This window comes from Penicillium hispanicum, assembly GCF_028827665.1.
Source record: "Penicillium hispanicum strain IBT 35686 chromosome Unknown utg000003l_segment0_segment0, whole genome shotgun sequence".
NCBI lineage: Eukaryota > Fungi > Ascomycota > Eurotiomycetes > Eurotiales > Aspergillaceae > Penicillium > Penicillium hispanicum.
The window spans coordinates 677623-705598 of NW_026623195.1; the positions used below are offsets into that span (position 1 = coordinate 677623).

The 27976-nt window shown below is 51.3% G+C and overlaps 10 protein-coding genes across 10 annotated transcripts; 4 read left to right on the forward strand and 6 right to left on the reverse strand.

Annotated features, from left to right (window-relative positions):
- Window positions 1–78: 78 nt before the first annotated feature.
- Window positions 79–1449, reverse strand: N7459_002658 (NAD(P)/FAD-dependent oxidoreductase; the record flags this gene model as incomplete). Its single annotated transcript, XM_056941843.1, has 3 exons — window positions 79–1065; window positions 1149–1274; window positions 1360–1449. 3 exons carry the CDS (start codon window positions 1447–1449, stop codon window positions 79–81), a joined length of 1203 nt encoding a protein of 400 aa, XP_056801726.1.
- Window positions 1450–2004: 555 nt separating this feature from the next.
- On the reverse strand, window positions 2005–4196 carry N7459_002659 (putative GARP complex subunit (Sac2); the record flags this gene model as incomplete). Its single annotated transcript, XM_056941844.1, has 3 exons — window positions 2005–2043; window positions 2105–3274; window positions 3327–4196. The coding sequence occupies 3 exons, from the start codon at window positions 4194–4196 to the stop codon at window positions 2005–2007; spliced, it is 2079 nt and encodes a 692-aa protein (XP_056801727.1).
- A 285-nt stretch (window positions 4197–4481) lies between these two features.
- N7459_002660 (Eukaryotic translation initiation factor eIF-5A) lies at window positions 4482–5193 on the forward strand (the record flags this gene model as incomplete). The annotated part of the gene is made up of 3 exons (XM_056941845.1): window positions 4482–4493; window positions 4665–4931; window positions 4996–5193. The coding sequence occupies 3 exons, from the start codon at window positions 4482–4484 to the stop codon at window positions 5191–5193; spliced, it is 477 nt and encodes a 158-aa protein (XP_056801728.1).
- A 640-nt stretch (window positions 5194–5833) lies between these two features.
- N7459_002661 (TFIIB-type zinc finger domain-containing protein) lies at window positions 5834–7958 on the forward strand (the record flags this gene model as incomplete). The annotated part of the gene is made up of 6 exons (XM_056941846.1): window positions 5834–5938; window positions 6029–6119; window positions 6175–6284; window positions 6349–6602; window positions 6659–6969; window positions 7021–7958. The coding sequence occupies 6 exons, from the start codon at window positions 5834–5836 to the stop codon at window positions 7956–7958; spliced, it is 1809 nt and encodes a 602-aa protein (XP_056801729.1).
- A 3699-nt stretch (window positions 7959–11657) lies between these two features.
- On the reverse strand, window positions 11658–12275 carry N7459_002662 (uncharacterized protein; the record flags this gene model as incomplete). Its single annotated transcript, XM_056941847.1, has 2 exons — window positions 11658–11993; window positions 12246–12275. 2 exons carry the CDS (start codon window positions 12273–12275, stop codon window positions 11658–11660), a joined length of 366 nt encoding a protein of 121 aa, XP_056801730.1.
- Window positions 12276–12676: 401 nt separating this feature from the next.
- N7459_002663 (uncharacterized protein) lies at window positions 12677–13663 on the reverse strand (the record flags this gene model as incomplete). Its single annotated transcript, XM_056941848.1, has 1 exon — window positions 12677–13663. One exon carries the CDS (start codon window positions 13661–13663, stop codon window positions 12677–12679), a length of 987 nt encoding a protein of 328 aa, XP_056801731.1.
- A 976-nt stretch (window positions 13664–14639) lies between these two features.
- On the reverse strand, window positions 14640–17395 carry N7459_002664 (uncharacterized protein; the record flags this gene model as incomplete). Its single annotated transcript, XM_056941849.1, has 6 exons — window positions 14640–14727; window positions 14782–15490; window positions 15572–15840; window positions 16029–16899; window positions 16957–17088; window positions 17143–17395. The coding sequence occupies 6 exons, from the start codon at window positions 17393–17395 to the stop codon at window positions 14640–14642; spliced, it is 2322 nt and encodes a 773-aa protein (XP_056801732.1).
- A 1227-nt stretch (window positions 17396–18622) lies between these two features.
- On the forward strand, window positions 18623–22683 carry thtA (the record flags this gene model as incomplete). Its single annotated transcript, XM_056941850.1, has 5 exons — window positions 18623–19131; window positions 19187–19301; window positions 19361–20918; window positions 20980–21152; window positions 21211–22683. The coding sequence occupies 5 exons, from the start codon at window positions 18623–18625 to the stop codon at window positions 22681–22683; spliced, it is 3828 nt and encodes a 1275-aa protein (XP_056801733.1).
- Window positions 22684–23276: 593 nt separating this feature from the next.
- N7459_002666 (putative mitochondrial translation initiation factor IF-2) lies at window positions 23277–26584 on the forward strand (the record flags this gene model as incomplete). Its single annotated transcript, XM_056941851.1, has 3 exons — window positions 23277–23714; window positions 23789–26280; window positions 26341–26584. The coding sequence occupies 3 exons, from the start codon at window positions 23277–23279 to the stop codon at window positions 26582–26584; spliced, it is 3174 nt and encodes a 1057-aa protein (XP_056801734.1).
- Window positions 26585–27159: 575 nt separating this feature from the next.
- Window positions 27160–27913, reverse strand: N7459_002667 (rhodanese-like domain-containing protein; the record flags this gene model as incomplete). The annotated part of the gene is made up of 2 exons (XM_056941852.1): window positions 27160–27537; window positions 27626–27913. The coding sequence occupies 2 exons, from the start codon at window positions 27911–27913 to the stop codon at window positions 27160–27162; spliced, it is 666 nt and encodes a 221-aa protein (XP_056801735.1).
- Between the last annotated feature and the right edge of the window lie 63 nt (window positions 27914–27976).

Sequence of the window (27976 nt, forward strand, 5' to 3'; positions counted from 1 at the left end):
ACCCAATTCTATATACAGTAGGTATAAAAAAACACAACGCTCAAATCTCAGACACCAACATGCAAGAGATAACGCCAGCTACTTGTGTAGAATCTCATCAACCATCTCCCCGATAGCCAAGCAGCTCGTCAGTCCAGGACTCTCGATGCCCAAAAGATTGACAAACCCGGGGAAGCCTTCCTCTTCCTGAATCACAAGATCCTGGAATCCCTTGCCCACATTTACCGCACCTCCTTGACCAAGCTTGGGACGGATACCACAGTAGTCCAACTCAATAGCCGATGGGTCCACGCCAGGCATATACGCCAGGATCTCAGGAATCGCCTGTCCCAGCCGCGCCCGGCTCGGCTTCAAATCATTCGGGTCATCCACCCACTCGACATCGGGCCCGAAGCGGATACGCCCACCCATATCCAAGGTCAGATGCGTACCCAGACCCCCATGGCCTGGCAGCGTCGCCGGATAGACGAGCACGGACGTGCGCGGCCGCGACGCACCGTACGAGAAATACGTGCCCTTCGCATAGAACGGCGTGCGATGGCGCTGGGGCGGCAGGACCAGATTATTGATCGCGCAGGCCCCGTGCCCGGCACTGTTGATCAACGTCTCTGCCGTGATGGACGTCACGGAGCCGTCCTCGTCCGACACGGCCGTGATCTTGTACCCATCGTCCACCTTCTCGACGCCCGTCACACGTGTCTTGAACGCGCAGTCCCCGCCGCGGTCCTCGAACGAGCCTTGTAGGTATGTCATGAGCGAGTGGCTGTCCACAATGCCGGTGGTCTCGCTCTCGACAATGCCTGCGTCTGCTTTGACGTCTGGTTCGCGGGGGGCGGCTTCGGCGGCGGTGACGAGGCGCGTCGGCGCGTCGCCGAGGGCTTGCGCGTGTTTGTGGACTCGGAGGCAGGCTTCCCACTGCTCGGCGGTTTGGGCAACGATCCATTTCTTGGTGTTGCGGTGTGGGATGTCGTTTTGCGCGCACAGGTCGTAGAGGAGGTTGCGGCCGCGGATACAGAGCTTCGTTTTAAGAGAGTCGGCGGGATAGTAGAGGCCTGCGTGAATGACCTAATCGTTCAAACATAATGCATTAGCTCAAGCCGGTGCTTTTCCTTGGCTGGTTGCTGTGTGCTGGGCGCGGCGGTGCTTACCTCGGAGTTGCGGCTGCTGGTCTCGGTTCCTGGGGCATCGTGCCGTTCTAAAAGAATTGTGGAGGTACCTTCATGCGCTGCGAGTTGTCGTGCAACTGCGAGCCCGACGACGCCTGCGCCGATGACCTTTATCGAGTCAATTGTGTGCTCCCGCGCGTAGTGGAAGTGGATGTCGGGGGACGGCCGATGATGTTGCCGGCGAGGTACTCACTGCATGAGTGAAGTCCGCACGTAAGACTCGCGCACTGGAGAAACAACGGTGTATCCCCGGAGCTCTCTTGACAATCCCGCACGATAACATTCTGGTCAGAAAAATATGGTGGGTTTGTGCAGCAATTGACCAGCAATTGGCGAGGTGGTAAAGAGAGTCGAGCCCCGCAGACGGGGATCTCCCCGATCACCGCGCGCGCCGGCTCCGGCCTATCATTCGCACGGGAATTCTCTAGCCAAATATAGTCGATGGCAGTCCTGTAATTGCGAATAAATGCACTGTGATCTGCGATAGCTTTGCATTTTAGTCTGTAGAGTTATTAGTTTGCTAACTAATATGTCAGAGATATAAATAGTTCTTCAAGGCTATCATAAAACCGTCCAATCGAATCGCTCAGATTAAAATTATTTGGCTCTCGGAGTAGCCCGCCTGATATCTCACCAGGTCAAGCATGATTCCCTTTACCAAGCTAATCGGCAGTGCCCTAGCGCTGATCAGACTAAAGGTACGTCGTGAAGAAATTGAGAACTCGACTCCGGGTGTCACTTGAATCTTATATTCAGAAGGGAATCAGATGGCCAGGTAATCTAACGCTTATGCAGGACCTATTCTAGAATGTACATTTGCCTCCACGCTATGCGATCGCTAACGTTTGCTGCAGTTCTTAAGCATCTCGTTCAGATGCTGCATACTCGTATTAGTCAAGTTCACTCAAGCTTCAATTGACAAATCGGAGATAGCTTACCTGTCTCTGCTCAACTGCTAATTTGCCTTGGGTATCCTGTCGAATAGTCAGCATCTGCCAATGTTCCCGCTTCGCAGAGGATGTGCGTACACTAATGATGGTTAAGATCAATGAATAATTGTTGAAAAGGAAACGCTCTCTCCGTTTGGCGTCCGTCCCGTTTCGACTCAACTTCGCCAGGAGGGAGTCGAACTCGGAGGTCAAGCGGGCCAAACTGTTAGACACGGGCTCGTCGTCGCCGGCATCGCTGCTGAGCACTAGAATGCCATGCAAGAGCTGGCCAAATCGTTGGGTCAAAAAGTGCGGTGCTGAAGAGGTCTTCAGGTCATCTCCTCCAGCAATGGAAAGAGCAGATACCGCACTCCGCCCGGTGTGCGATCCAACTCGTTTGAGTGATTCCCCGTGCAAGTCCATAATAACTTGGAAGCGAGGCCAAAGGAGCATGTTGGTTCCGTTCACATAGGAGTCAACAACAGGCACCTTGCGTCTCTGAAGCTCAAACGCCGAGTGTTGATTCAGGCGGACACACATCAAAACGCCCAGGGAGTCGGTGGTTTGGTCAATGAGCTTCTTCGTCAGATTTTGGCCCAGCGTAAACACTGGTTCAAATATTTCCATAGCCTTGCGTGAGATCTGATGGAAGGACAATGGGGAGAAGAATTCAGTGAGAAAAGAATACTCGGCTGATATGTTGTCCACCAGAGCAACATTGAAGTTTCGAAATGGTACTTCAATTCCATGGTAAGAGTTGTCCTCTTCTGCGGAATACGAGGATAATGCAGACATCTGCCCGTTGCGGAGGATATCAATTCGTCGACCAAGGGAAAAAGGATCGTGTGCGGCAGAGCCAGCTCGGCCGCCGGGGAGGATATTGCCCGTTCGGTGCGTCGAAGGATCGCCTCCGAGTACTTCGTTTCGATCACTCGGATAAAGTTTGATTTTCTCGAGTGCTTGAAGATACCGCGTGAAATTGGATGTATAGTACCAGCGCATTGTGTTGATATATGCTTGGGTGATCTCTCCGGCAAGGGTGGAATGGACTTTGGAGAGATAGGTGTATAGATCCTTGAATTTGACCAGCCGCTGTTGCTGAATAATTTGCGAGTTGATGTTGGGAGATCGTATGGCACGAATTTGCATCACCAGATAATCGCGGATTCGCTCAATCGCCTGGGCGCCAGTCAGTTCATGCCTATTAAATGTGCCAAGAAGGGCTGCTCACCTTATTTCTCATGTCGATCAAAAGTGGGCGCACATCCTCGATGACTTTGAAGCCTTCTGTGGAAGCCGCTTTGCCTTCGATGCTTGTCGTCCGGGCGTCGATCTCGTTCAAGGCGCGCACCCAGTTCTCATCCATAGGACCCTCGACGATCGTTCGCACGGCTTTGGGAGAAATACTTATCTCCTCCACCGCCGGACCGAGCAGTCGCTCCACGTTCCTTCTATTCTCCAGCATCGCATTCAATTGTGTGGAGCGGGTTTGAAGAGTCTCGATCTCAGCTGACACGGCTCCAAGCTCAGTCTGGAAATCATTCAAGTACAGTTCGACTGATTTCGACACATCGTCACAGCCAGTAATGGATGTATGTAGTTCCTGGAACTTATCTCGTTCTTGCTCAAACTGATGGACCGTTTGCGCGTTGACATCCTTTTTAGGCGTCTTCCTGGCCATTCGTGAATCTGGTTGGGTCACGAACTCCTCCAAGCTCAGCCCATCAAAGTTGATTGTCTCCACTAATTCGCTCGGTCTCGATCCCAGCTGCGCGGAGAACTGTGGCACATTTTTATCTTCTTTCTCTTTGCCAATGATTCCGTTTAATACCTCTAGCGGATCAGGGACTGCGGCCGGGCGCTGCCGTTGCGAGCTGGTTGGTCTCAATCCCAAGCCATTGGAAGTCCGCGTACTTCCCGGGAGCGAGGTTGTCGAGTCACTCGGGGTGAGCAAAAGTGAGGTCGACGATGTTTTTGAGGCGAGCCCAGGGCGATTGAGGTACGGGCCCCGGGAGAGCTGAGAGGAGGATCGACGGGGTAAGGAGGGATTGAGATTAGCCCCAGGGGGAGTGGATTGGCCTGCAATGCGGTCGCGCCACATGGTGGAAGAAGCGGCACGAACACCGCATGAATCCACCCGCGTGAGAAGGAAGGGCGAGGAGGCGAACGCGGTGGTAAGGAGAGTACAAGTATAGACTCGAGCTGTCGCCGCGACCGCCAAAAGACCAGACAGAACCGCCCCGGGTGCACTAAACCTGATCTGGACGTAGCGACCAAGCCCCCCACCACAAAGGCTTTTTCTGTCGAGAAAACTTCTCCTCTTTCTATTCCCTCTCCATCTTGCCATTCTCTCCGATACTTCACCCTCTACCCATCTACTTTCATCATGGCTGACGAGGTACGCTTTCTCTTTCTGTCCTTTGCCCTCGCTTCCTCAGACTTCCCCAATCGCTTGCTGGGATATTCTTCAGCCCCGCATTTACTCCCCTCTTCTCGGGCGCAACGCAGACCCCTCTCAAGACATGCCCCTCTCGGGAAAACGAGGCCATCAAGCTAACGCGGTGTACAGCACGACATCACCTTCGAGTCGGCTGACGCCGGTGCGTCGACCACCTTCCCCATGCAGTGCTCTGCTCTGCGGAAGAACGGTCACGTCGTCATCAAGGGACGCCCCTGCAAGATCGTTGAGATGTCCACCTCCAAGACTGGCAAGCACGGTCACGCCAAGGTCCACATCGTCGCCATCGATATCTTCACTGGCAAGAAGCTGGAGGATCTGTCCCCCTCCACCCACAACATGGACGTCCCCAACGTCGCCCGCAAGGAGTACCAGCTTGTTAGTCTTCCCTCCGGTCACGCGCCGTGCGCCACCAGCCCTATTTATTAACCCTTTCTTGTAGCTTGACATCACCGACGACGACTTCCTCTCCCTCCTGAAGGATGACGGAGACACCAAGGACGACGTCAAGGTTCCCGAGGGTGAGGTTGGTGAGCGCCTGACCCGCATGTTCAAGGACGAGGGCAAGGACGTCAACGTCATTGTCCAGACCGCCATGGGTGAGGAGGCTGCCATCGAAGCCAAGGAGGCCCCCAAATAAACGCCATCTCCTTGGATCTTCCACATGTTATGTCAACCATTACGTTTCGAAAAGGGCTTTTGTCCCCCACAAAAAATTCATCTTCAATGGTTCAATGGCGGAAGCGGTCCGTTGGACAATTGACAAGATGTCTATTGCTCCAGGATTTGTCCATTATTTAGCCTTGGATGTAGGCTGTACCGACGAGAAGAATTGCTTTGGTTGGCATGATACGTGTTGTCCGAAGATCAGTTCTGAGTCCCAGCATATCATGACAGTGTGACGAACGAATAAATCAAACCTTGCTGAAGCATGAACATTTCTACGTAAAAAGATCTATATTCGACACGCGGGAGTGACCAAAAAAAAGGCAACATACAGTAGTCTGTCCGTGTAAATTATCGCAAATCAGATGAAATCATGTCAACAAAACTAGATTTTTTTTCGATCAATCCAAGCACTAAGATACATATCTGGATAATTTTGTGGGATCTGTGAGGATCTCCTATACTCGACGGTGAGATGCATTGTATGCATTGTATGTAGTGTATGTAGTGCAGTCGTGGCGGTCGCTGGGCAGAAAAAAAATGTTCCGAACGCGTCCATCGCTACTGGAGATCAAACACTCTCCACCCAACCAGCATGACCCAGTCGCCTCGGCATGGACTATGTCACCCGAGGGGTCTGCGGCCAAGAGGGATGCCGTGAGCGACGATATTATCTCGATAATGGTCTCTGGTTCTGCCGGCGCGGCCACTTGCAAGAGGTATGTACCTGCCCTGTGCCGTCCCTGCTCCATATCGTGACAAGTCAAAAATCATGGAAACTGGTACATGTAATCTGAATTTTGGCACAGGGCCGACAAGTAGAAGAAGATCCAGAGGATTTCGGGACTCAGGGCAAGACGCATCGAGTAAGGAAAGAGAAGGAGGAGAAATCGCGAAAGAGTATGGGCCATTGTCATACCATTCAGTTGCAAATCATCGCTCACCGAGTCAATAGCGTACCGTGGTCAGCAGGCGCAAACACTCTTCTTGCAGGCCTACCAGTTGATTCTCTGGAAACAATGCCATGCTTTGGTTCACAACCATGGCTTCCCAGAGCAGTTCGAGGTAAACCCCAGCAGTGACGCTGAATCCGAACGCCCCGATCAAGTATTCTGACACCCATTCACAGGGGGTAGCTCGGGACCTCTGGGCTATGAGGCTCCAGACTTACTCACTGCGGATTAACGAGTCCGCAGATGACGAGGACCAGGAAGAGCGGGAGATGTTCAGCTCGCAGCCTTCACAGACGGAGGATTCCGATGGTATGAGCTTCAAACCAAGGGCGAGATACCTGGAGTGGCCCCGTCTACTGGACACCGTTGCCCTCTGCTATATGGCTGCGATGTTGATGCGACTTCCGGTCTGTGTCAGTGATTTTCACCGGTATGCAACATGGTCGGATCTGTTTCTGTCTAACACACTGACACTTTCATTCATAGCTTGATTGTTCGCCAGGACATCCCCTATATTCGGGCCGTGAGGACTATTCCTCGAGAGATGAGAGATAAACTTCCTCCGGAGTTCCTCTCGATACTTGATATAATTGTGAGCTCTCATCTCTGTCCAGGCGCAACGCCACCTTTTTCAGGGAATTGCATTGACACGCTAAAGCAACTACCCAAAGTGGAAATCCTTCACCGTGGGTTTAGAGACCTAATGCTTTTCTACCAACAACGATTTCAGATTGAGCTTCCTCCTTTGAATTTACCTCTTCTGCTTTACCGGCACATCAGGAGATTGGCAATTCCCAGTAAGCAAATCCCAAGCTGACTACTCACCTAGTACGCTAATCAACAACTAGTCGATGTTTATGAGATAGTCAAGACTTTGCAAGGCCTTCTCGGTTTCACTTTCGAATACCCTGCTCGGCTTGCAGATAAGAGACGACGGGAGTCGCTTCATCTGCCCGAGGTGCAACTGATGGTGCTCATTATCATTGCCACAAAATTGCTTTTTCCCTTCGATGGTCCGCGAAGGTACCCTACCACAGCCATGGAGCCTGCCACGCAAGCCATGGACTGGCCCTTGTGGGTACAAGCGCAGAGGCATTTTGGTTACCACAAGCACGCTGGGGGGAAGATCGGCACAGATATGCTGATCCAGGTGACTGACAAAGAAGTGTTACATATGGCACCCGAGCAGATGGACGAGTATTTGGACTGGTATGAGAACAGCTGGCTGGATTCATCCAGAATGTTGAACCCAGTCGCCGACATGTTCCCCATCTCCAGGGCGGATAGAGAATCTCATCCGAATCCTGAACCCGCGGAAGCTGCAAATGGCGGGGATGAGGCGGAGAGTGCTATTATCACTATGCTCCAAACAGTTTTGCAGGGTTTGGTTTCAATACCCGTTCACCCCAAATCCGAAGAGGAGGAGTACGAGGATGAGGAGGAGGGGGGTGAAGATGAGGGAATCGCTCGGCCGGGCTACTGGTATCGCCGTTATCGCTGGGAAGCAGCACTTCCGGAGACAGCGCGGGCATTTTACGAGCTCGCAGCTGATATTGCAGGCATCTCATTGCAAACACTCATCCGCGCTGTGTCTGTAGCTGAATTTCGGATTGCGCGATGGCATGCAGACAAGCGGCGGGCTGAGTACTTTGAGCGTGAAATGGAGCTCGAGGCAGACGGTGCAGGTGAGAGTAGTTCGGAAGAAATCGATGATATGGATGAGCGTTTGTCCGAGATGGGCATCCAGGAGGACGTCCAGGCGACCACCCCCTACCTCCCTAATTAGGCTATTTTGATTGATTGCATATCCATAGAATGCGAAGATTTTAGATTTTACTAAGGAGATCGGAGTCTTCTGTAACGCTTTTTTCGTGTAGATCTCTGTGTCAACTACAAAGTCGAAAAGGAAATACACGTTTAGAAACAAACAGAGTCGTCTATCCACTAAGTATACCTAGGTAGTTAGTTACTAGTTACATAACCTCCCGAATAATGATGCACGAATCCCAGAACGGAAAGACCCAAATCGTGGAGTATCACGTGATAATGTACCCCAAAGCGGAAGGGCCGGCTAGGGCATAGGGCAAATGGTGCCGGCCCACCTTTGCTAAGCGAGAAATCCTCAAATTGTCATCGCCTCCTCCGCCTCGAACACAGCGACCGACCGCCGACACCAACGAAAACCCGCAACCAGTACGTACTGCAATTCCTCCTGCAGCGCATCTTTGAGCGCTATGTGAACCTCCAGCTAACATTCTCTTTTTCCCGCGTGTTTCCAGTGCAGATGTAGGTCTTCCTGAACCCGCGAACACCTTGTGCCCGCCAAACGCCTCCGACCGCCACGAACATGCCCAGACTGGAAGAGAGAATGAACTTGGAACTAATCCCGCTCGGTATAGTTTCGTCAAGACCCTGACGGGTAAGACCATTACCCTCGACGTCGAGTCGAGCGACACCATCGACAACGTCAAGACCAAGATCCAGGACAAGGAGGGCATTCCCCCGGATCAACAGCGTCTGATCTTCGCCGGCAAGCAGCTCGAGGATGGCCGCACCCTGAGCGACTACAACATCCAGAAGGTACGAGGATTCAATTCGAGATTGTTTTTGTGATGACGTGGGTTGGATATTGGTGTGGACTGGCGCGTATCTCGGGTGGGATTCGGACTTGACCACATGCATACAAGGACTCTGATTTGAGCCCCCGTGATATGAAAGAGGAGGACCATATCCGATCTGCGGCATTCGCGACATTTATGACCTCTGTGCAACCGTCGCTAACGCCTGCATTTAACTACTATAGGAGTCCACCCTTCACCTTGTGCTGCGCCTCCGTGGTGGTATCATCGAGCCCTCCCTGAAGGCCCTTGCCTCCAAGTACAACTGCGAGAAGTCCATCTGCCGCAAGTGCTACGTATGTCAACTCCTTGCCCGCCGTGCGCAGACGTTGGAGGACTCGGTCCACGGCTTTTCACTCGGGAACGCCCGCTAACGTCATTTTTCATACAGGCCCGTCTCCCCCCTCGTGCCACCAACTGCCGTAAGAAGAAGTGCGGCCACACCAACCAGCTCCGCCCCAAGAAGAAGCTCAAATAGACGACTCGCTTTTCGGTGTTGTGCTCGGTGTGCTGTGGGGCAGAATCCAGGTCTGGGGTTTGGCTGGAGTGCGACACGGAGAGGTTTACATATGGCGTTAGAAATGATGAAACAATCACAGCCAGTCATACTGTTTTTAGTTGGCTCCTCTCGACACCCGCCCATGAATTGAAGTAAAAGTTTCAAACATTCAAATCTCTTCTCGGGCTTGTCCCAATTCATTCTTCCGTTTGCAAAATTCGGCTTCCGGAGGATCTAACTATGTATTGATATAGGATGGCGCCTTTGGAAGTCTACATGATTAGCTGTGTCTCTTGACAAGAGGACCTGCGCGGCCAAGCCTGGCTTCGTCATTCTTAGTTGGCTAATGCATTAACATTTGCTTTAGAGCCATATCGATCGCCGTGGAAGTGGGCTCGGTCTATTCAGTCTTTTACGCCCTCATGTATGTCTGAGCCTCCGGTCCAAGAGCCAACCGAATCGAAAATCAATAGATTCATGACAGCAGCCCATCAACCCGCTTCAAGCGGTCAGCTCTCAGGTGCTCGTCTTCCGATCAAGCCAATACCTCGTTGGCGCAAGGCCAACGGTCAAACTGAAGAGCGCATAGTTATCGGCATTAACTGTGTCCTTGTTACTAGCCGCCGTATCGACACATGGGGCCCATCCACAGGCCAGCTTTGTCATTCCATTTAAGTTCACGTAGGTTTGATCGACAGCTATTATCGCCCAGTCAGGCGCTAGACTCCAAGAAACAGATAGAACAGTAGAGGTATGTATGTACTTTCGTCATTGCTAGATGCGTGCATAAGCTCATGCAGGAGCAGCATCCCCGGGAAGAACTCGTTCTCAATAGGTGTGTCATCCGGCACGCTTGACTGCTCTTTCTGCTTGGATTCGAGCGTCCCGGGGTCTTGGTGAACATATGGTCACAGACGATGATGAGTGCGCTGCCGGGGAAGTATCTGTAATTGACATCGTTTTCACCGCATAGTGTGTAACTAATAGGGCACGCCCTGAGGGCTGATTCCATCTCCTGCCTGGAAGAAATTGAAGACGGAATTGTACCAGAACCCGGGGGATTCGGCAACTGAGATCGACAGCAAACCCATAGCCCTCTATCAATAACATGCATATGCGGGCATCGAACCAAATACGTACCATCCCCACCATACATTGTCGCAATGGGTGTCTTACTTGTCCAGGGCTCTGGAACAGAAGTGATTCCGGCATCTTCAAAGTCTTCGCCCACTTCCACTGCGAATCACCGCAAGTAAGGGTTAGGGGCTTTTGGCGGAGAGAGACAAGGGCTTTCAAGTAGTTGTCTGCTTGTCACAGGATAAGCCAGACTCTCAAACTCCCAAATGATTGGACGGCCTAGCTCTCGCCGTCGTCAGAACGTCCACTCCGGAAGTGGTATCGATCTTGCCGCCATTGATAGAATAGGTCGAGCCCCAAAAAACTGCAGCAGGGGCTGCAATGGCGCCATTCTTATCGGCATTTGCGACGCTTCTGGAGATAAGAGTATTAAGGGAGGCAGCAGACATCCGGAGTAGACTATCGGCGTCTTAGACCTGGCAGTACCGCAGTACCCCCCAGGTTATCGGGACCTACCCTTATCGACCCATTACAACCCCTCTGCGGGGATGTCGAGAATATGATCTTGTCGGTGTGAGCGACCTAGATTTTCAAAGTATGTGAGAGATTCCATATGCTGGTCGGGGTGTTGGGGCTCAGCCCCTAGCCCGTCGATGCGCCGCCTCCTCTTTCTCATACTTCAACGATTGGTTGTCGAGCACCAACCCCGGGTTGGTGATACTCGCCAGTGTGTTGGATGCTCGACCCCCAGCACCTACCAATAAAGGGCAGAACGCACGTCTGCATTGCTGCCCAACGATAAATTTTGGCAGCCACAGTATGACGGCTCAATAGGAGCTGATTCACGAGCCTAGTTCACTCAACGTTGCATGAGAAGGGCATGTAGCAGCTTGGACGGTGAGCCGTGGCGCACCCGCTCTAGGTGGGGGTTGTGTTGGGAAAGAGAGGGAGTTCCGTAGAAGGGGCCAATGCACTATGTAGCAACCAACTATTATCCCAGTAATATCGGGATGGCCGAAAAGATGTGGCGGCTCAACCCTGTTATCTATCGAGAACCTGCAATTATAACTGGTGGATAATCAGCTGAACACGCCAGTCTCCTCTGTAATAGCATATTGCGAAGGTAACCCCTATTCCTTTTGCTCATCGCTCAGCTCCCAAAGACGGCATATATAAGGGTGAAGTATCTTATCCGAAAATATTAGCTTTAATTCTTGGTCAAAGCTAAAGATCCTCGTTTTGTTGCAGTCTGGTTCATTGACAGAACGACTCGACCATGGCAGTGGCTGCACTATACAACAACCTTCCGACTCTCGAAGACGCGGAAAAACGCTTCGTTGGCCGTGAAGAAGTCTTCACTGCCGTAGGAAGCCTCCTTGCTAAGTACGGAAATGTCTACGGCCTCTGTCTTGTCCACGCACACTGCACCTTCACCGACGAGGAGATAATGCTCAGCAGAGGAAACATATCCCAGCCGGAAAACTTCACTTCGCTTGGGCACTACTACCCTGAGCGCTGGCTGCCTTCGGGAGCGCCGTACGAGTTCACTTCTCGGCCCACTGTCCCACCGCCGGCTGATCTTGTTGACAAATTCAACCAGCTTACCGCTGATATTGGGGTTCTGGGCCTGTACCATATCGATAATAAAGTCGACAGCAAGATGATTGAGTACACCGACGGACGAAAGAATATCCTGATGCCCTTCTCCGACGCAGATGAGTCACCAACAGCCAGTCACACAGAGACAGCATGGAACTTGGGCAAAGGTGATCCTGTCACTATGGCTTGTATGATTATGTGTGACTCACGAACCACTAGAGGTGGAGCAGTGCACAAAGGTATCTATATAGACCTTCCTGCTTTAATTTCGTAAACTTACCAAGACATCAATACAGCCACCAAGTCCCATATTTAATAGTGAATGATACGCGCTGCCCAGGTGGAAACCTTCTTGTTGGGTAAGGTATCCGGGACAGAGAGTGGTTATTAGCAATTCTTAATTCTGTCGGTAATTCAGATCTTCTGAAATCTTGTGAACGCATTATTTGCGGTAGCCATTGTCTCAGTAACTATATCGGCTTGTCATTGTCTGCACAAGTAGCTCTATTTGTTCTTTTTTGCTGGCCCGTTTAACTACGTTTAAGACAAACCAAATGTTTCAGACCTAGGAACCGCGACTGTCAATTCTAATATAGAGGCTTATATGTTTCTAATCTGAAGAAAGATATATATTATTTCGCTAACTACGAAGTTGGGTAGTACAAATTATTATTCTGCAAGCCGGGTGTATGATCAACCCCTCATATATTGTTAAGTAGTATTCTTGATATTGTCCACCATAGCGTATAGTTCATCCAAGCTTGGGCGTTCCTCAGGCCGATTGCGTGTACAAGCCTCCACAACGGCATCCAGAGGAGAGGGAACAGGCCATTCCACTGCGTTTGTAATCGGGACGTTTCCATATATCATGCCCTTTATGACATAGCCGAGGTCAAAAATGTCCGACTTCTCAGTCCAGCCAGCGTCCAACACCGGCTTGCGAGAAACCTCAGGTGCCAGACGATTTCCCCAACGACTCTCGAGGTCGCAAATAAGCACGCGTGAAGTATCAGAGGAGAAGACAATATTGTCGATGCGGAGATCACGATGAACAATCCCAATGGAATGAAGGCACTTGAGCCCGGAGATTATCTGCAGAATCCAGTCTTTATAGGCAGCGAGAGGATAAATGTTCACCAAGACCCAGCGTGGCTTGAATTTCTCGAAAACCAGCTTCCCATCGGGCGACCTTCCCAGTAATTGAATGATGTAGGATGACTTTGGCACTCCTGGGCAAGATCCACCTTGACATTTGAGCAGATTCGTAATCTCGCTCTTATATTTGCCCTCCTTGACAAAATGTTTGCTGGAATCGACTTCGACCACAGGGAGCGAGGCAAGAACTGTACCAAGTTCCTCCGAGTCATCGTCTGGCTCTGGGAGAGGTGGTGCATTTTTGAGGGGACATATTTGGTCACCGATGATTTCGTGGTCGCCGTCTAAGACGGGCAGGTTTCGTAGTAGGCGGAGTATATCACCAGAAATAGTGCCCGGTATATCAGCCAGCCGGATGCACTGGCCTGAAGGTTCATACCAATAAGTGTAGCAGAAAACTCCATCAACCACATCCAGACTGAGGTCCATTATCTGCCGGCCAGCAGTGGAAACCAGGTTAGACCGCGCTCTTCTCCCCTCGTAATCAGCTCTCAGCTGTTGAATTTCCTGAGTAAAAGGATCGTTGGGTGGTGATTGGCTCATTGTTGGCATTGGAGGGGGACTTTGTGTGACGACCACTGGTACTGCTGCTGAGCTTCACAGGAGAAGTAGTGAATGGTTTTGCCGAATGGTTTTATATGGGAAACCCGGTGTTGCCTGGAACTTGCTGTCTCGGAAGGAGAGTAGGGCGGGTTCCAGCTCATCAGGCGTAGGAGTGGCCCCGCCAAGATCTCGGATTCGGCATAGGAGTGGGCAGCCCTATTCCGTTCCTTATGTAATCTCTTTATTTAAACAAGTTTAGTGCGCTTTTGAATAAACACACTTCTTTTGCCGAATCTCAAACTAGGTGTCAGTTTGGGGAGAAAGCGGTGCGTTGAAAAACTAGGTGGGAAACTGATAAATACTGCTAACTAATCACATGATGTGCTGACACTAGAAGGTTCTATACGGTGTTCATTAGCATCTTCCCCCCTCTGGCTCCACTTCTTTCCTGTACCTTACTCTCTTCGTATGAATGCACTCCTTTCCATTAAGAATTTGGCATATCACACTTTGGAGGTATAACACGAGGTACTCTTTGATCATGAAATCTACTCCACTTAACTCCTATGTCGCTACGTAGAGCCCGAGTCACCCGGCATTAGACTAGCCCCATACAATCAACGTCGCATGGTTGTAGGATAGAGGAGATTGATAGGTGTTATGGAAAGATCGGAAGGTCTGAGTGGAGAATTGGTTGGATAGGGAGAATGTCGTAGGGCAGAGGAACTACGTTGATGAACAGGTTTACCGGTAGGAAGAAACATCTACCAAGAGATCCATGTAAAGCAAAAGCAATGCTCAAGAAAGCCGAGCAAATCGTCGCTGGCTCGCTAGTACACATACAATACATCCATGTTCCAGCCCTGGCTAGGGGACTACACCTATAAGAAAACAGAGAAACCACATGCTGCCCGAGCACGACCGGCAGTGCCCAGTATCAACCCATTCAGACGCGACACTATTCTAGAACATGCGTCTAGAACATCATGCGCCGCTTGTCATCATGGTCGTCATCATCGTCGTGATCCTTGTGCTTGTTCTTCTTCGAGACTGGGCTTGCGTGTCTATAAACACGATTAGCGTGTGGCACTGTCAGCAGCAAGGGAGAAGATACTCACGCAAAGAACAGAATCTTGATCGCAATAGCCAGGCCCGCATGCAGCACCACGACCAAAACCAAGAGGATCTTGCTCGCCTTGGCATCGGTGGCATTGAGCACCGGATAAAGGTTTCGCAAAAGGAAGAACACGGTCCATGCGAAACCGACGCCGACGAGCGCCCAGTTCAGCGCCGTCAAGGGACTCCAGCTAACAAGCGCAACACCAATCCAGACCAGATTAGAGTACCCGTACAGGGCCCAGCATTCGATCAGGTCGGCCGTCGAGCTCCCGAACCAGCGCAGAGCCCCCCACAGCGCAATAGGCAAGATGCCCGTGTATCCATAGATCAAGCCCGCTGCACCAGACAGCAGGGTAAAGTCATACTCGAAGTGTTTGTCATCGTTATTCGAAAGCCACTGCGAGATCGTGCCCGTCAAGAAGAGGATCACTACAACCGTAGTCGCGATCCAGATGGGGCCATACAGGTCCGCGTTGCCTTCAAGAACGTCCAGGAAGTTAGAGCGGGGGTAGAGAGCCGCGAGACAGCGACGCACGACCTCGTTTGTGTCGACATCAAAGAATCGCTCGTAATAATGCAGCGACCACCAGCTATGCTTGGTGGGTGTGCCGCCAGGGGATCGGTCGCGGCCGCCACGCGCGGAGCTGCCGCCTAAGAACGGGGTCGAGTCGGCTTGGATTTTAGCGCTGCGCTGATCATTTTCAAAGTCTTGGAGTTAAGAGTAGTGCATTGTTAGCGATTTCAGCCCACTTGAAGGGAATGGTTGTGGGGGACATGGAGGGGACTCACTGGATGGGTGGAATTCGAGGTCCTCTTGGAGGTCGGTATGCCCGAGGTCACCCTGCTGCGATGTGAGAAAGAGAACAATATCAGAGAAGGAATGTAGCTGTTCTTGCCTCTGCATCCACGTCGACAACCACATCGTAGCCCCGGTTCGCCATGGTGATAAATTGAGTGGGAGGAGTTGGTCGTTATCGGGGAGTTGGGAAGTGTACACATCAGCTTTCCCCGTCAGGCCAGCGCCACAGTTCAGCCACACTCGGCCGCCAGGGTAAGATCTACATCAGATCAGACCTAACCCAGCCTCCATTATTCCATATCTGTCAAGAAAGGAAAACAAATCCCCATTTCCTCATACCAGAACTAAATTTTGATATCTCATGATTTCTTTCTTCAAGCCAGAGTTCATCCATATCGTACATGTTCGGCAACCGAGTCGCCCATAACTTGATTACAATTACTTTACCCTCTCCAGGCAGCCTGAAGGCGTCCAATGTAGGACCAGATAGAGGCATCCAATCCTTTTCTGCGAATATAGAATGATGCCACACCAACAAATATAGCTAGTGCCACAGACCCGGCAGTCCGGCGGTGTTTCCACGCGAATTCCATGGCGTATTTTCGCCGCTCCTCATTCCGCAGCTGTCGCTTTTGCTGCTGGAATAGCTTTACAGCCTCCTCCACAGAGCAATCATGCGATAGGTTCCGTGAGGTTTTGAGCACGCTGCATCGAGGAATGTGTCTCCACACCCCAAAAGGTAAAGTCTCCGGTGGGTGATCTTTGTAGAGCTGCTCCGCTTTCAAGATGTGACCATCCAAATCAAGCGGCTGTGGGAGTTTGGACAGTGTAAAATGTAGCATTTCGGGTTCATCCACAGAAATTTCCAACAGTTCCTTCTTTCGAGAGAGGATAAATGCCGCAAAAAGGTAGATAACGACAACCGGTTCTCGGGCTAGCAAGTAGTCAAACAGCCGCGCAATATCGCTGTATTCCTGTATATCATGGGCATACAGGGTAAGCGTAGCGGCAAGGGCGAAAAAAGGTTGGATGTTGGAGAGATGCCGCCGCAAGGTGGGATCAGTGGTTTCAATGATTGCTGGTATGAGCTGTAGATGTTTCACGGCAGGTGAGAGAGAAGGAAGCATGTAGTCCCTGATACGGAAGAGTGATACCTGCACCATGGCCCATGCGGCTTTCCGGTTACCTAATACCAGCAGAAGAACTTGCACAATATCATGATAACCCTGGAAATAACACAGCATAGGGTAATTCCTGAGAACTTGAGTGATCATATCTGAGAGTTGCTCTTTCTTCTTGGCAAGTTCATCTTCAGGAACTGCATAGCAATAGTTAGATATCGGAGCACCCGAATGCTAGAACAAATCAGACTGACCATGAGGGTAGTAGACAAAGGACCGGTTAACATCCAACTGCACCTGCTCCTCTTCGGCGTGTTTGGGGAGGTCATTCGGGGGTTTCAGGCTATCACATCGTGCAGCTCCGTCGCACTGCAGGAAGAGTGGCCCTATTTGCCGCTGTTAGCTGAGCACAGTCCCGGCAACCCGGGTGACATGCTTACAGGCCTTTTGCCGCAACTCATCCTCAAGGAGTCCACCTTCCGTGGTGGCATATGATATCAATGCATCCACATCGCTCGAATCACAAGCCACATGAATGGCGTTCGCTTTATCAGCCCTGAGTTTGGTCTGCTGCTGCGTTCTCACTAATTTTTCTGACAGCTCACTTGAAGCTGTGGAGACCCTCTCATCGTCGGCGGAAACAGATTCCTCAGTCAAGGCGCCGTCATGCTTTCCCGTGTGTGAAAAATCCATTGCCTTAGAGTATATGATGGTATGCACCCTTTTGAATTTCCTCTGTGGCAAGAAGAACGTTGATCGAAAGATCACAGCGGAAGCCCAGCCAATTGCCCAGTCTGGCTTCAATTATATTCTGACAGGGTCCATCAAGAATCAGGTGTCTGATACAGCTCAGTCAATGGGGATATCACAAAGACCTCGACTGATACCACGCTGACCCAAAGGCTTTTCACAACTAGACGTCTCCGCTTGGCAGACCAGGCGATTTCTCCGGCACGGACGATGTTATCGGGAAGAATCGAGCAGGCGGCAGTACTTTGTACTTCACCCTGGGCGGTCCCGCCCGCAGCCTCAGGCATCCGCCAACGTGATTCCTCCACCTGCCAACATCGTCGCTGGCTTCCAATCCAGATGCACTCGTAGTGCAGACGCGGTCAGCTCGGGTGGACGCCGTGGTGAATAAGTGCAGCCAAGCTAACTGGAACTGGCGCTTGTCTGCCAGGTTGCCTAGATTCCAAAGGCATCACCATTCGGAAAGCCACCCCGCAGCCTGCCTGCTTCAAGCTCTTGCTCCCTAGCCTTCTGGGTATGTGTTCTTTGTTGCAGATTGAATGATTGCTTTCCATCTTTGGTATGGCATGAATTGATGGGTTGATGAATTAATTATAGGAATTTTGAGAAACAGCATATTCATGCTGGTGGAATTTCGCGCCACTCATCATCGATCTCTTGGTCTTAGGAGTAGGCAGCTCATTTTTCCCATCATTTTCAATCTGCGTTGGATTGACACTGATTGGGGTTTTGACTGTCCTATTCTTGGCTTGTATATGACTTTTGAGCATGATCTATCAAACTTGATTAGCGACTTTTCGTCCTCTCTGAGTTGTGAATCCTCTCGATGAATCTATTTTGCCAGACTCGTGTTCAATTTGCTTGTTGTCTGGATGATAGAACAGTCTGCTTGGGCAAGCTTAATCATTCTCTGGTTGAAGTGTCAATCGGAGGAAACTGGCAGCATTAAGTTTGCTCGTGCCTGCAGAATTCTCACTTCATGTGAAGTCTTTTCATCCCATCAAGCGCCACTTCTCACGCTTCTTCCCACATCCTCCTTCTTTTCCTCCACCCAGCTCACACCAACCACCAGCCTTTCCCTCTTACTTTCCTGGTGTTGTTTTATCTCCCTAGCCACACATCAACAAGAAACCTGATCGACCTGTCATTGTTGCTCTCGCTGGAAACAAGATGAGTGACGACACAGTTCAGGCGCGTCGAACGCGTCGTGAAGGCAGCTTATCCAGCGATCTTAACCCATCCACTCCCGGGGCTGCAGAGCACATTGATGGTGTTTTCAGCCAGACTCTACTTCCTAGCCCTGTGATTCAGTGGATCTTGCCTGCCTGCCTTCGGAGCAAGTCCCACAACGATGTTGTTTTCATCGGCCAGAGACGAGTGCAGATCAAAGAAGCGGTCCCTAGAGGCTATCTCGAGGACATAGCAGAGAAAGAAAACTTCTATGGGGATATCGTTGCTGCCAAAGCCCTCAATGTGAGCACAGGGATTCCGTGGAATCTTGAAGCACGCGATAGTTATCATGGTCCCTCCCACCTCCTGATTCTCTGTGTGGGCATGAAGGAGCTACTATTCATGTGCTCCCCTGGAAACAGAGGGGACTTCATCAGCAAGCGCCGACCCCTTCCAGTTGATGTTTCTCTGGGAGATCGGTTTGGCAAGCATCTCGCTGTTGATCCCAAGTGAGCACCGACCCCTTTGGGCAATTTTCAAAGAACTTTACTAACGATTCACAAGATCTCGTGCAGTTGCAGTTAGTGCTTCAAATGACTATTTTGGGCTTATGCGTCTTCGGCCAGTACAGGATATTCAGGCTCAGATCATCCGACATGAACTGGATCCACTCAAACAGGTATGCTGTCATTCATTGTTCTCTCGCTGTTAGCTTCCAATGTTCATATTATTGCGCAGGAGCGTTTTTACAAGTTGATTGGAACCATCATGTTCATGGAGTTTCTCCATCCCAAGACTGCTGATGATAAGAGCATAATATTGCTTCTGATCACCCACAGAGATGGTCTGACGCAGGCTGTGACCTACACGTGGAATGAAGATGACGATATCGCTGAAACTGAGCCAAAGATGTGGCGGATCAAGCTTCGGCCCCAAGACCAATTGCCGACTATGATAGTCCCGCTGACCAAAGAGTCCTCCTTTCTATTGACTACCACGACGTCTATGGCAGTCTATCCCTCCAGCGGCTCTCGTGTTAGACCTTCTAGATATCCCCTGATTGCCCCTGATTCAGAAATATCTGAGGCTTCACTCTGGACTCGCTGGGCCCGACCGGCACGCAACTGGCTGTACAGCCAAAGCCGTGATGGGATCTATCTTTGCCGTGAAGATGGCTGGATCTACCTCCTGGAATTCGGCAATGAGAGTGTGCTAGAATCTACAACCTGCCTGGGTCAGCTTCACTGCGATGTTGATACAGCATTTGATCTTCTTCATATGGGCTATGAGGGAGGTGACTTCATCATTGCCGCCGGGAGCACAGGTGATGGTGGACTCTTCATCCAAGAAGCGAGAGGCCAGCCGCAATGCGTTCAAAGATTCATCAATTGGGCGCCTACAACTGATGCGGCCATAGTCAATTCACGATCTGAAAACCCCGCCCAAGGGAGCCTCATTCGCAATCGATTGTTTACCTGTTCCAGGTCTTCTTCTGATAAAGGAGAAATCAATGAGCTCCGTTTTGGTATTGAAGCCCAGATTGGCGTTACAGTTCCTTTGGATGACTTCTCAAGTATCCGGGACATGTGGGCCATGCATGACCATGTGACTCGTACCATTTACGTTCTTATGTCTGATCCTGTTACCTCCCTGCTTCTTTCCATGAATTCGGATCTGGAAGAAGGAATCACTGCGCTCAATGAAGAAGAGACAGAATTGGATCATGCACAGACACTAGCAGCAGGCTATTCTCCAGAGGGTGTTATGATCCAAGTCAGCAAGAAAGCCACACACCTGTTTGCCGCCCGCAATCCGTCTTTGAATACCCACTTTCTGCATGATTCCCAGACTACTGTGCTAGCAGTAACTGTTGATGGTCCAACCTCGGCAATTATTACCGCTGTACGGCATGGGGGTGAGCTGTACCTTTGCTATTCACAAGTTGTTATCATCGATGATAACATCTCTCTGAATGTTGGACAACGAGTCAAACTCGACAAAGAGCCAATTTGTCTGTTTCTCCAGACATTTGGACTCGTGACGTTTGTCTTCATGGGCAGTATTGAAGGCACAATAATAGTGTACCAGGTTGAAGACCAAAATGTGTCTTTTCTCTTCGAAGATCGAGTCGACGTGAGCGTCAATGATGATATGTCTCGTGTTGTGGAAAGTCTTACGACTGTTTGCAATACGCCAAATGCTGGAGATGACTCCCTGCGCGCTTTTCTACTCTGCGGATTGCGAGGCGGCACTCTTGTTTCCTTTGAAATCGACTTCAACGCCAGTAGCTTGATAGGTAATTAGGCCCTCGAATGTGTGTATCATGTTACAATGGCTAATATTTGGTATAATTGCAGGTCTGAGGCAAGAGGAAACAACAGTGGTTGGCACGACCTCCGTTCGGCTGCAGGGCAAAGAAACATCTGCGCTTCTCACATGTGGAAATGAACTTTGGCGTGTATCATATGCCTGGGACTTGCCCTCTCCAGCATACACTCTGCGCAGGGTTTGGATTACGGACCAAAACAATGTAAGTCCCAAGATGTAGTCCATGCGTTCAATCTTGAGACCTCTAACTTCGGTCCCAGCTTGCGTGGTTTCCTACTTTTCTCCATGGCTTTGAACTCATCAGCCTCGAGAACACAGAACCAGGGAGCCCTTCAGGACCACTCTTCTGCTTCGCAGACCAGCAGCTTCTGATCTGTAACCTCAACACCAACACCAAAATGGTCCCTCGACGCATCTCTTTGCCGGGTCAACCGACCAAGCTAATTTATTCGGATCAGCTCCAGCGGCTCATTGTCTCGTACACAATTACTAGGCCGGAGAGTCTCGAATTCCCCTGGACGCATACTACAAAATCCTATCTTGAGTTTGTGCATCCAGATTCGCAACATCCTGTTGCCCATCAAAGTCAAGTTGATATGCGAAGTGGTGTTCAACCCTGGAGACCAGAATCGGATGATGGAGAGATAATCACCTGCATTCTGGACTGGTCTTTCAACAGGAATGGGCAACTCTATCATTTGATCGTACTTGGTACCTCCCTCCCTGCTGTGGGCCCGGAGAAGCTGGCCACTGGTCGTCTCATACTACTGAGGGTCGGACCAGCTTCATCTGACACCTCGCGTATCGAATGCACGACGAGACACGTGGAAGAGCTTCCCGACCCTGTGCGTGCGATTGCAGGTTGCGGAGACTGTCTGCTTGTCGGGACCGGAAGCTGGATCATTCCATTTACACCCAGAAATGCAACAATGCGATGGTCTAGCCGTGCGCCGTATTTATGCCCATCGACAGTCATAGCCATCACAGTGCACGAACGATTCATCCTGGTCTCCACTTCGAGACACTCCTGGCTGCTCTTGGAGATCCTAACCGAAGCCAAGTATCGTGAAGAATGGGGGGTGGTATCAGCTCCACTTCAACCGACTCCTGAACAAGATAACCAGGGTGCCTTAATGATGAATCCTGCCGCCTGGTCTCAAGTCGACTGCGATGGGCTGGCTCAAACTGTTGATCGACTAGGGTATCGCCAGAACAGTTTGGTCGCATTCATGAGTGGACGGGGTGGTTCCGTTAGCGTCGCTCGATTTGACCAACTTCCCCATGAGGATCCAAGATATCCAGAGATTCGGCTGCCAGACTCCATCATCCGGTTAGCTTCTGACCCTGCGAGAAAAGGTGGGTTGTATGGGTTCGCTCTCAATGGATCAGTCTACAGGTTCTATATTCCGGCGGAAAAGGAAATGCCGTTGCTGCAGTTCCTCCAGAGCATGTGCTACAAGAACGAAACCATCTGCCCGTCCTGCCCTCGAAGCCTTCGACGGCTTAACCCTCTTACATTGGAGGGCGGTTGCCATATCAATGGCGATATCATTGCCCGTCTGGCTCGCCGTGGCCCACAGTTCCTTCAGTATCTTTTGGTGAATTTGAACGATAGCAAATCGTACAATCTCATCCAACATCGTTATCGCCAACTTGCAATCCGTGCGATTGGGTCTTCCACTGTCGACGATGTGATCGGATGGCTCCGCGTACTAGTCGATCCAGTCATTTGATGAATGAAGATGATTCTGAGCGTTCTTCACCTTGCTCTCTTCCACAGTTTGCCTGGGCACCAGATGGTGTCGTCAAGTCTTGAAGTGGCGGAAGGAGATTTGAGCCTACGAGATACCTCGGGCGACGATGAATTATGTAGACGTATCTTAGCTGTGAACAAAAATATGATATTACTTTGTCGCGGGCCAGTGCACATAGTGCATTGTACACGCAAAATGACCAAAATCGAGCGGGAAATACCCTATCCAGGGGGGAATCGCTAGGAGTGGCAATCCTGGGATGCCGGAAGGTGAAGTCAGACTGCATTATTGTTCCCCACCGTGATTCTTCCCGAAATTCTTTTTCTCTCCCACCCCTCCCCCTCGGTCCACCTACCAGCCTTTCTTTTCCGGGGACTCGAGTTCGCACTATAGAGCTCTTCTTTGTTTCTTTATTTTCGCTTCCCTGTGCTGTGGTCGCGAAGTAGCCCTTGGTTACCTGCAGTCCGCAAGTGAGCGGTTAACTCCGTTTGTGCGCCCACTGCAGACCCTACGATCACACTCCGCTCCGGACCCCGGAAAGCTACAGACACTTAGACTCAGAGTCCGACACTATGGCACCCAAGAAGAAGGGAAACAAGCGCCAAGAGGAGGACTGGGAGGCCGACCTTGGTGAATCCGCTCCTGCCGGAGATGCTCCCGCCGCCGAGCAACCTGCGGATGGCGATGACGGTGATGCCGGCGAAAATGAGACGAGCGGTGGCGGTGGCCTGATGGCTGCCCTACGAAAGAACAAGGCCAAGAAGGCGAAGAAGGGCAAGCCCACAAACGACTTCGTGGAGGGCGAGGATGCAGGCGCCGATCTGGCCAGCAAGCAGCCCGAAGAGGGCACTTTCGACGAGGACGACGTGTTCGCTGGCAAGCCCAAGAAGCCTCTGAAGGATGTTGCTCCTCCGCCAGCTGAGTCTGAGGATGGGGAGTTCCGCGTGAAGTCCAAGAAGGAAAAGGAGCGTGAAAAGAAGGAACGTGAGAAGCAGCGTAAGAAGGAACAGGTACGTCCCGGCAAAAACTACGCATGAAAGGTGCCAGTCACGGAAATCATGGCTAATTCAATTTTCCTTGATAGGCTGCCGCAAAGAAGAAGACAACCCCTGCCCCGCAGAAGGCCGAGCCAGCTAAGCCCGCCGCTGAACCCAAGAAGGAAGAACCCGCTCCTGCTGCGGCGGATACTGGCAAGCCCAAGAAGAAGCTCCCTCCTCATTTGGCTGCTCTTCAAAAGCAACAAGAGCTACTCCGGCAGCAACGTGAAGAGGAGGAACGCCTGCAGGCCGAAGAAAAGGCTGCGTTAGAGGAACGGAAGCGCTTGGAAGCCGAGGAAGAAGCCAAACGTGAGGAGGCCCGCCAGCGCAAGAAGGAGAAGGAACGTGAGAAGAAGGAGCAGCTCCGCAAGGAGGGCAAGCTTCTCACCAAAGCACAGAGGGAAGCCCAGGCGAAGAATGAGCTGCGCATGAAGCAGATGCTCGCAGCTGGCGTGGGTAAGGTCGCTGGTCTAGAAGAAGGCGGTGCCGAAAAGAAGCGCCCTGTCTACGAAAATCGCAAGAAGAAGGGGGGTAAGAAGCAAGAAGATGATCTTGAAGCCGCCGCTGAACGTGCTCGTCTCCAGCGTGAGGCCGAGGACGAGCGCCGGAGAAAGGAGGCAGAGGAGAAAGCCAAGGCTGAAGCTGCGGCGGCCAAAGCTGCCGCTGCTGCTGCTCCTGTGGAAGAAGATGATGCCATTGATGACTGGGAGAAGGCTGCCGAAGAGGAGGATGATGTTAAGGATAGCTGGGACGCTCCTACAGATGATGAGGAGGAGAAATCCGCTACCAATGGAGCTGCCAAGGCCGAGAAGCCCGAGACCCCTTCGAAGGAGGATGAAGAATCTGAAGACGACTCTGAGGACAAGTCCTCTGAGGAGGATTCCGAAGATGAGGAGCAGTCAGCCACTCAAAAGGCCATTGCGCAGAGAAAGGCCGAAGCTGCGGAGCGAAGGAAGAAGCAGCATGAAGAAGCTCTGGCAGCTCGCTCAAAGGATGACCTTCGTTCTCCTATTTGTTGTATTCTTGGCCACGTCGATACAGGAAAGACCAAGTTGTTGGACAAGATTCGTCAGACTAATGTGCAGGAGGGCGAGGCAGGCGGTATCACTCAGCAGATCGGTGCCACTTACTTTCCAGTCGATGCTCTGAAGACAAAGACTGCTGTCGTGAACAAGGATGGCAAATTCGAATTCAAGATTCCCGGTCTGTTGATTATCGATACTCCCGGTCACGAGTCTTTCTCCAACCTTCGATCAAGAGGTTCCTCCCTTTGCAACATTGCCATTCTGGTTGTGGATATCATGCACGGTCTTGAACCTCAGACTCTCGAGTCTATGCGGCTGCTGCGTGACCGTCGGACTCCGTTCATCGTGGCCCTAAACAAGATCGATCGTCTATACGGCTGGAAGAAGATCGACAACAACGGCTTCCAAGAAAGCTTGGAGATGCAGAACAAGGGTGTTCAGAACGAATTCCGCAGCCGTCTGGACGCGACCAAGCTTGCTTTTGCTGAGCAGGGTTTCAACTCCGAGCTGTTCTACGAGAACAAGTCTATGGCCCGTAATGTGTCCCTGGTACCCACCTCTGCCCACACGGGTGAAGGTGTTCCCGACATGCTAAAGCTTTTGACTACTTTGACTCAGGAGCGTATGACCAACTCGCTGATGTACCTGTCCGAGGTTGAGTGTACTGTTCTGGAGGTCAAGGTTATTGAGGGTCTTGGCACCACCATTGACGTCGTCCTGTCCAACGGCGTTCTTCGTGAGGGTGATCGTGTTGTTCTTTGCGGTCTAAACGGACCTATAACAACGAATATCCGAGCCCTTTTGACACCGGCGCCGCTCAAGGAGCTTCGTCTGAAATCGCAATACGTCCATAACAAGGAGGTCAAGGCTGCGCTTGGTGTCAAGATCGCAGCCAATGACCTGGAGCACGCCATTGCTGGTTCCCGTCTGCTTGTCGTCGGCCCTGATGACGATGAGGAAGATTTGGAAGAGGAGGTCATGTCCGATCTGGAGAACCTGCTGAGCCGTGTCGCCACTGATAACCGTGGTGTCACCGTCCAGGCTTCTACCCTGGGTTCTCTGGAAGCCTTGTTGGAGTTCTTGAAGGTCTCCAAGATTCCCGTTGCTAACATTTCCATCGGGCCAGTCTATAAGCGTGATGTCATGATGGCAGGAACGATGCTGGAGAAGGCAAAGGAATTCGCTGTTATGCTGTGTTTCGATGTCAAGGTTGACAAGGAGGCAGCCGCCTATGCCACCGAGGTTGGAGTCAAGATCTTCACTGCAGACATCATCTATCACTTGTTTGATGACTTCACCAAGCACATGGCTGAACTCACTGAGCAGCGCAAGGAAGAGAGCAAGATGCTTGCTGTCTTCCCCTGCGTGATCAGCCCTGTCGCCGTATTCAATAAGAAAGATCCGATTGTCATTGGTGTGGATGTTATCGAGGGAAGCTTGCGACTACACACTCCTCTAGCCGCCGTCCGCACTAACGCTGCTGGTGCTAGGGAGGTTGTCTCGATTGGCAGAGTGTAAGTGTTGCTTCCATTCTCGGTCTCTCTAACTTGGATATTGACCTTCCAATTTCACAGAACTTCTATCGAGCGCGACCACAAACCCATTCAGGTCTGCAAGAAGGGTCAGCCCTCTGTCGCCGTCAAGGTGGAGGGTCCCAACCAGCCCATGTACGGTCGTCAGCTGGAGGAGAAGGACATGCTGTACTCGCAGATCTCTCGAGCCAGTATCGACACCCTCAAGGAATTCTACCGGTCCGAGGTCTCCATGGAGGAATGGGCACTGGTTAAGAAGCTCAAGGGCACTTTCGATATTCCATGAGCTTAATCTCACGAACACCAAAGCAGGCGCTTTCTAGCACCTGTACTCTGGAGTGTTTGAATGCCTTTGCATTTGGACATTTCAGCCTGACCATTCTTTTCCCAAGAATGAAAGTGAACCTGGTCCGCACATCACAATACGGTCCAGTTCAGGTGTGGCATCGCTTATGATATTGCGGACACGAAATAAGATGTCAAGACATGACAATTGCCATCAAGAAAACCAAAAGTTATTCTTTTGATTGCGATATGGACATACCATGAACGACCACGACTTAAATGGACTAGGCCACAAGAAAGCCGCCTGTGCCCTGTACATGACATGGGAAGAGAAGGGTCCTGGTCTATACCGGAAGTTTTTTATAGTTGCTTGTTTTTGGAATGGACATCCGTTCTTAGATCTCATCCATGGCTCTTTGCCAAGCAGATTATACAGTAGACACTACCATCCCATCACCAACATCTGTAGGGAATCCTTCAGTAATGTCTTTGGTGATGTAGGCATTCAAGCCCGCCACTCGTATGTACAAAACCCTCCCGGCTCTTGCTTTCGCACTATACCAATCCCCTTGCAACTTAGTAGTCATCCCCCTCCCATCTCTCAACCTTACCCTTATTACCCTCCCAATCCAACCAACTTCCATCATAAACCCCAATACGCTCGGGATCATACCCAGCCTGCACAGCCATCTGCGCCGCCGCGCGGGCCCGCACACCGGCCTTGCAATAGAACACCAAGTTTTGATCCACATCAACCCGCGGCTTGGGAAATCCAAAGCGCGTCTCAAACTCATCCTCTGTGAGGTAAAGCGCGTCAGGCTGCGACGCAAGCGGGATGTTGATTGCTGTCGGAATGATACCCGTTGCATTGAGCTCGGCGGGTTCGCGGACGTCAACGAGGACCATCGGCTTGTGTGTTGGGGAGGGTTCTGCGGAAGGGAGGGCGGCAGTGACCTAGCATTTCCATGTCTGTTAGATTATTGCGTAATGTGAAGGGACTCTCCTGGGGGTTCGGTGGTGTGTCTCTGCGCGTAGAACGTACTTCTTCGAATCCCCATTGGCGCAGGTCCTGTGTGGACGTTTTGCTCGTCCAGCGCACTTGCTTCTGGGACTGGGGGGTATGTCGGTATTGAATGCCACGGCGGCAGTAATTTGACAGCGCAGGCGAGCCTCGTCTTTGCGAGAACGAATTAGGTCCCCGGCTGGCTGTAGAGAGAGAGGTGCGCTGGAGGACCGAGGTAGACTGGAGTGTCTGGCGGGCCGAGACTCTGGCTATTGTGGAGAGAGTGGCAGCGGAGCGCTGAGCTGTTGATGATAATGTGGCAGCCATTGTTCAAATGTTCAAAGGCTATATCAAGATTATCTTGATAGAGGGACGTTGCGTTTGAGGCCG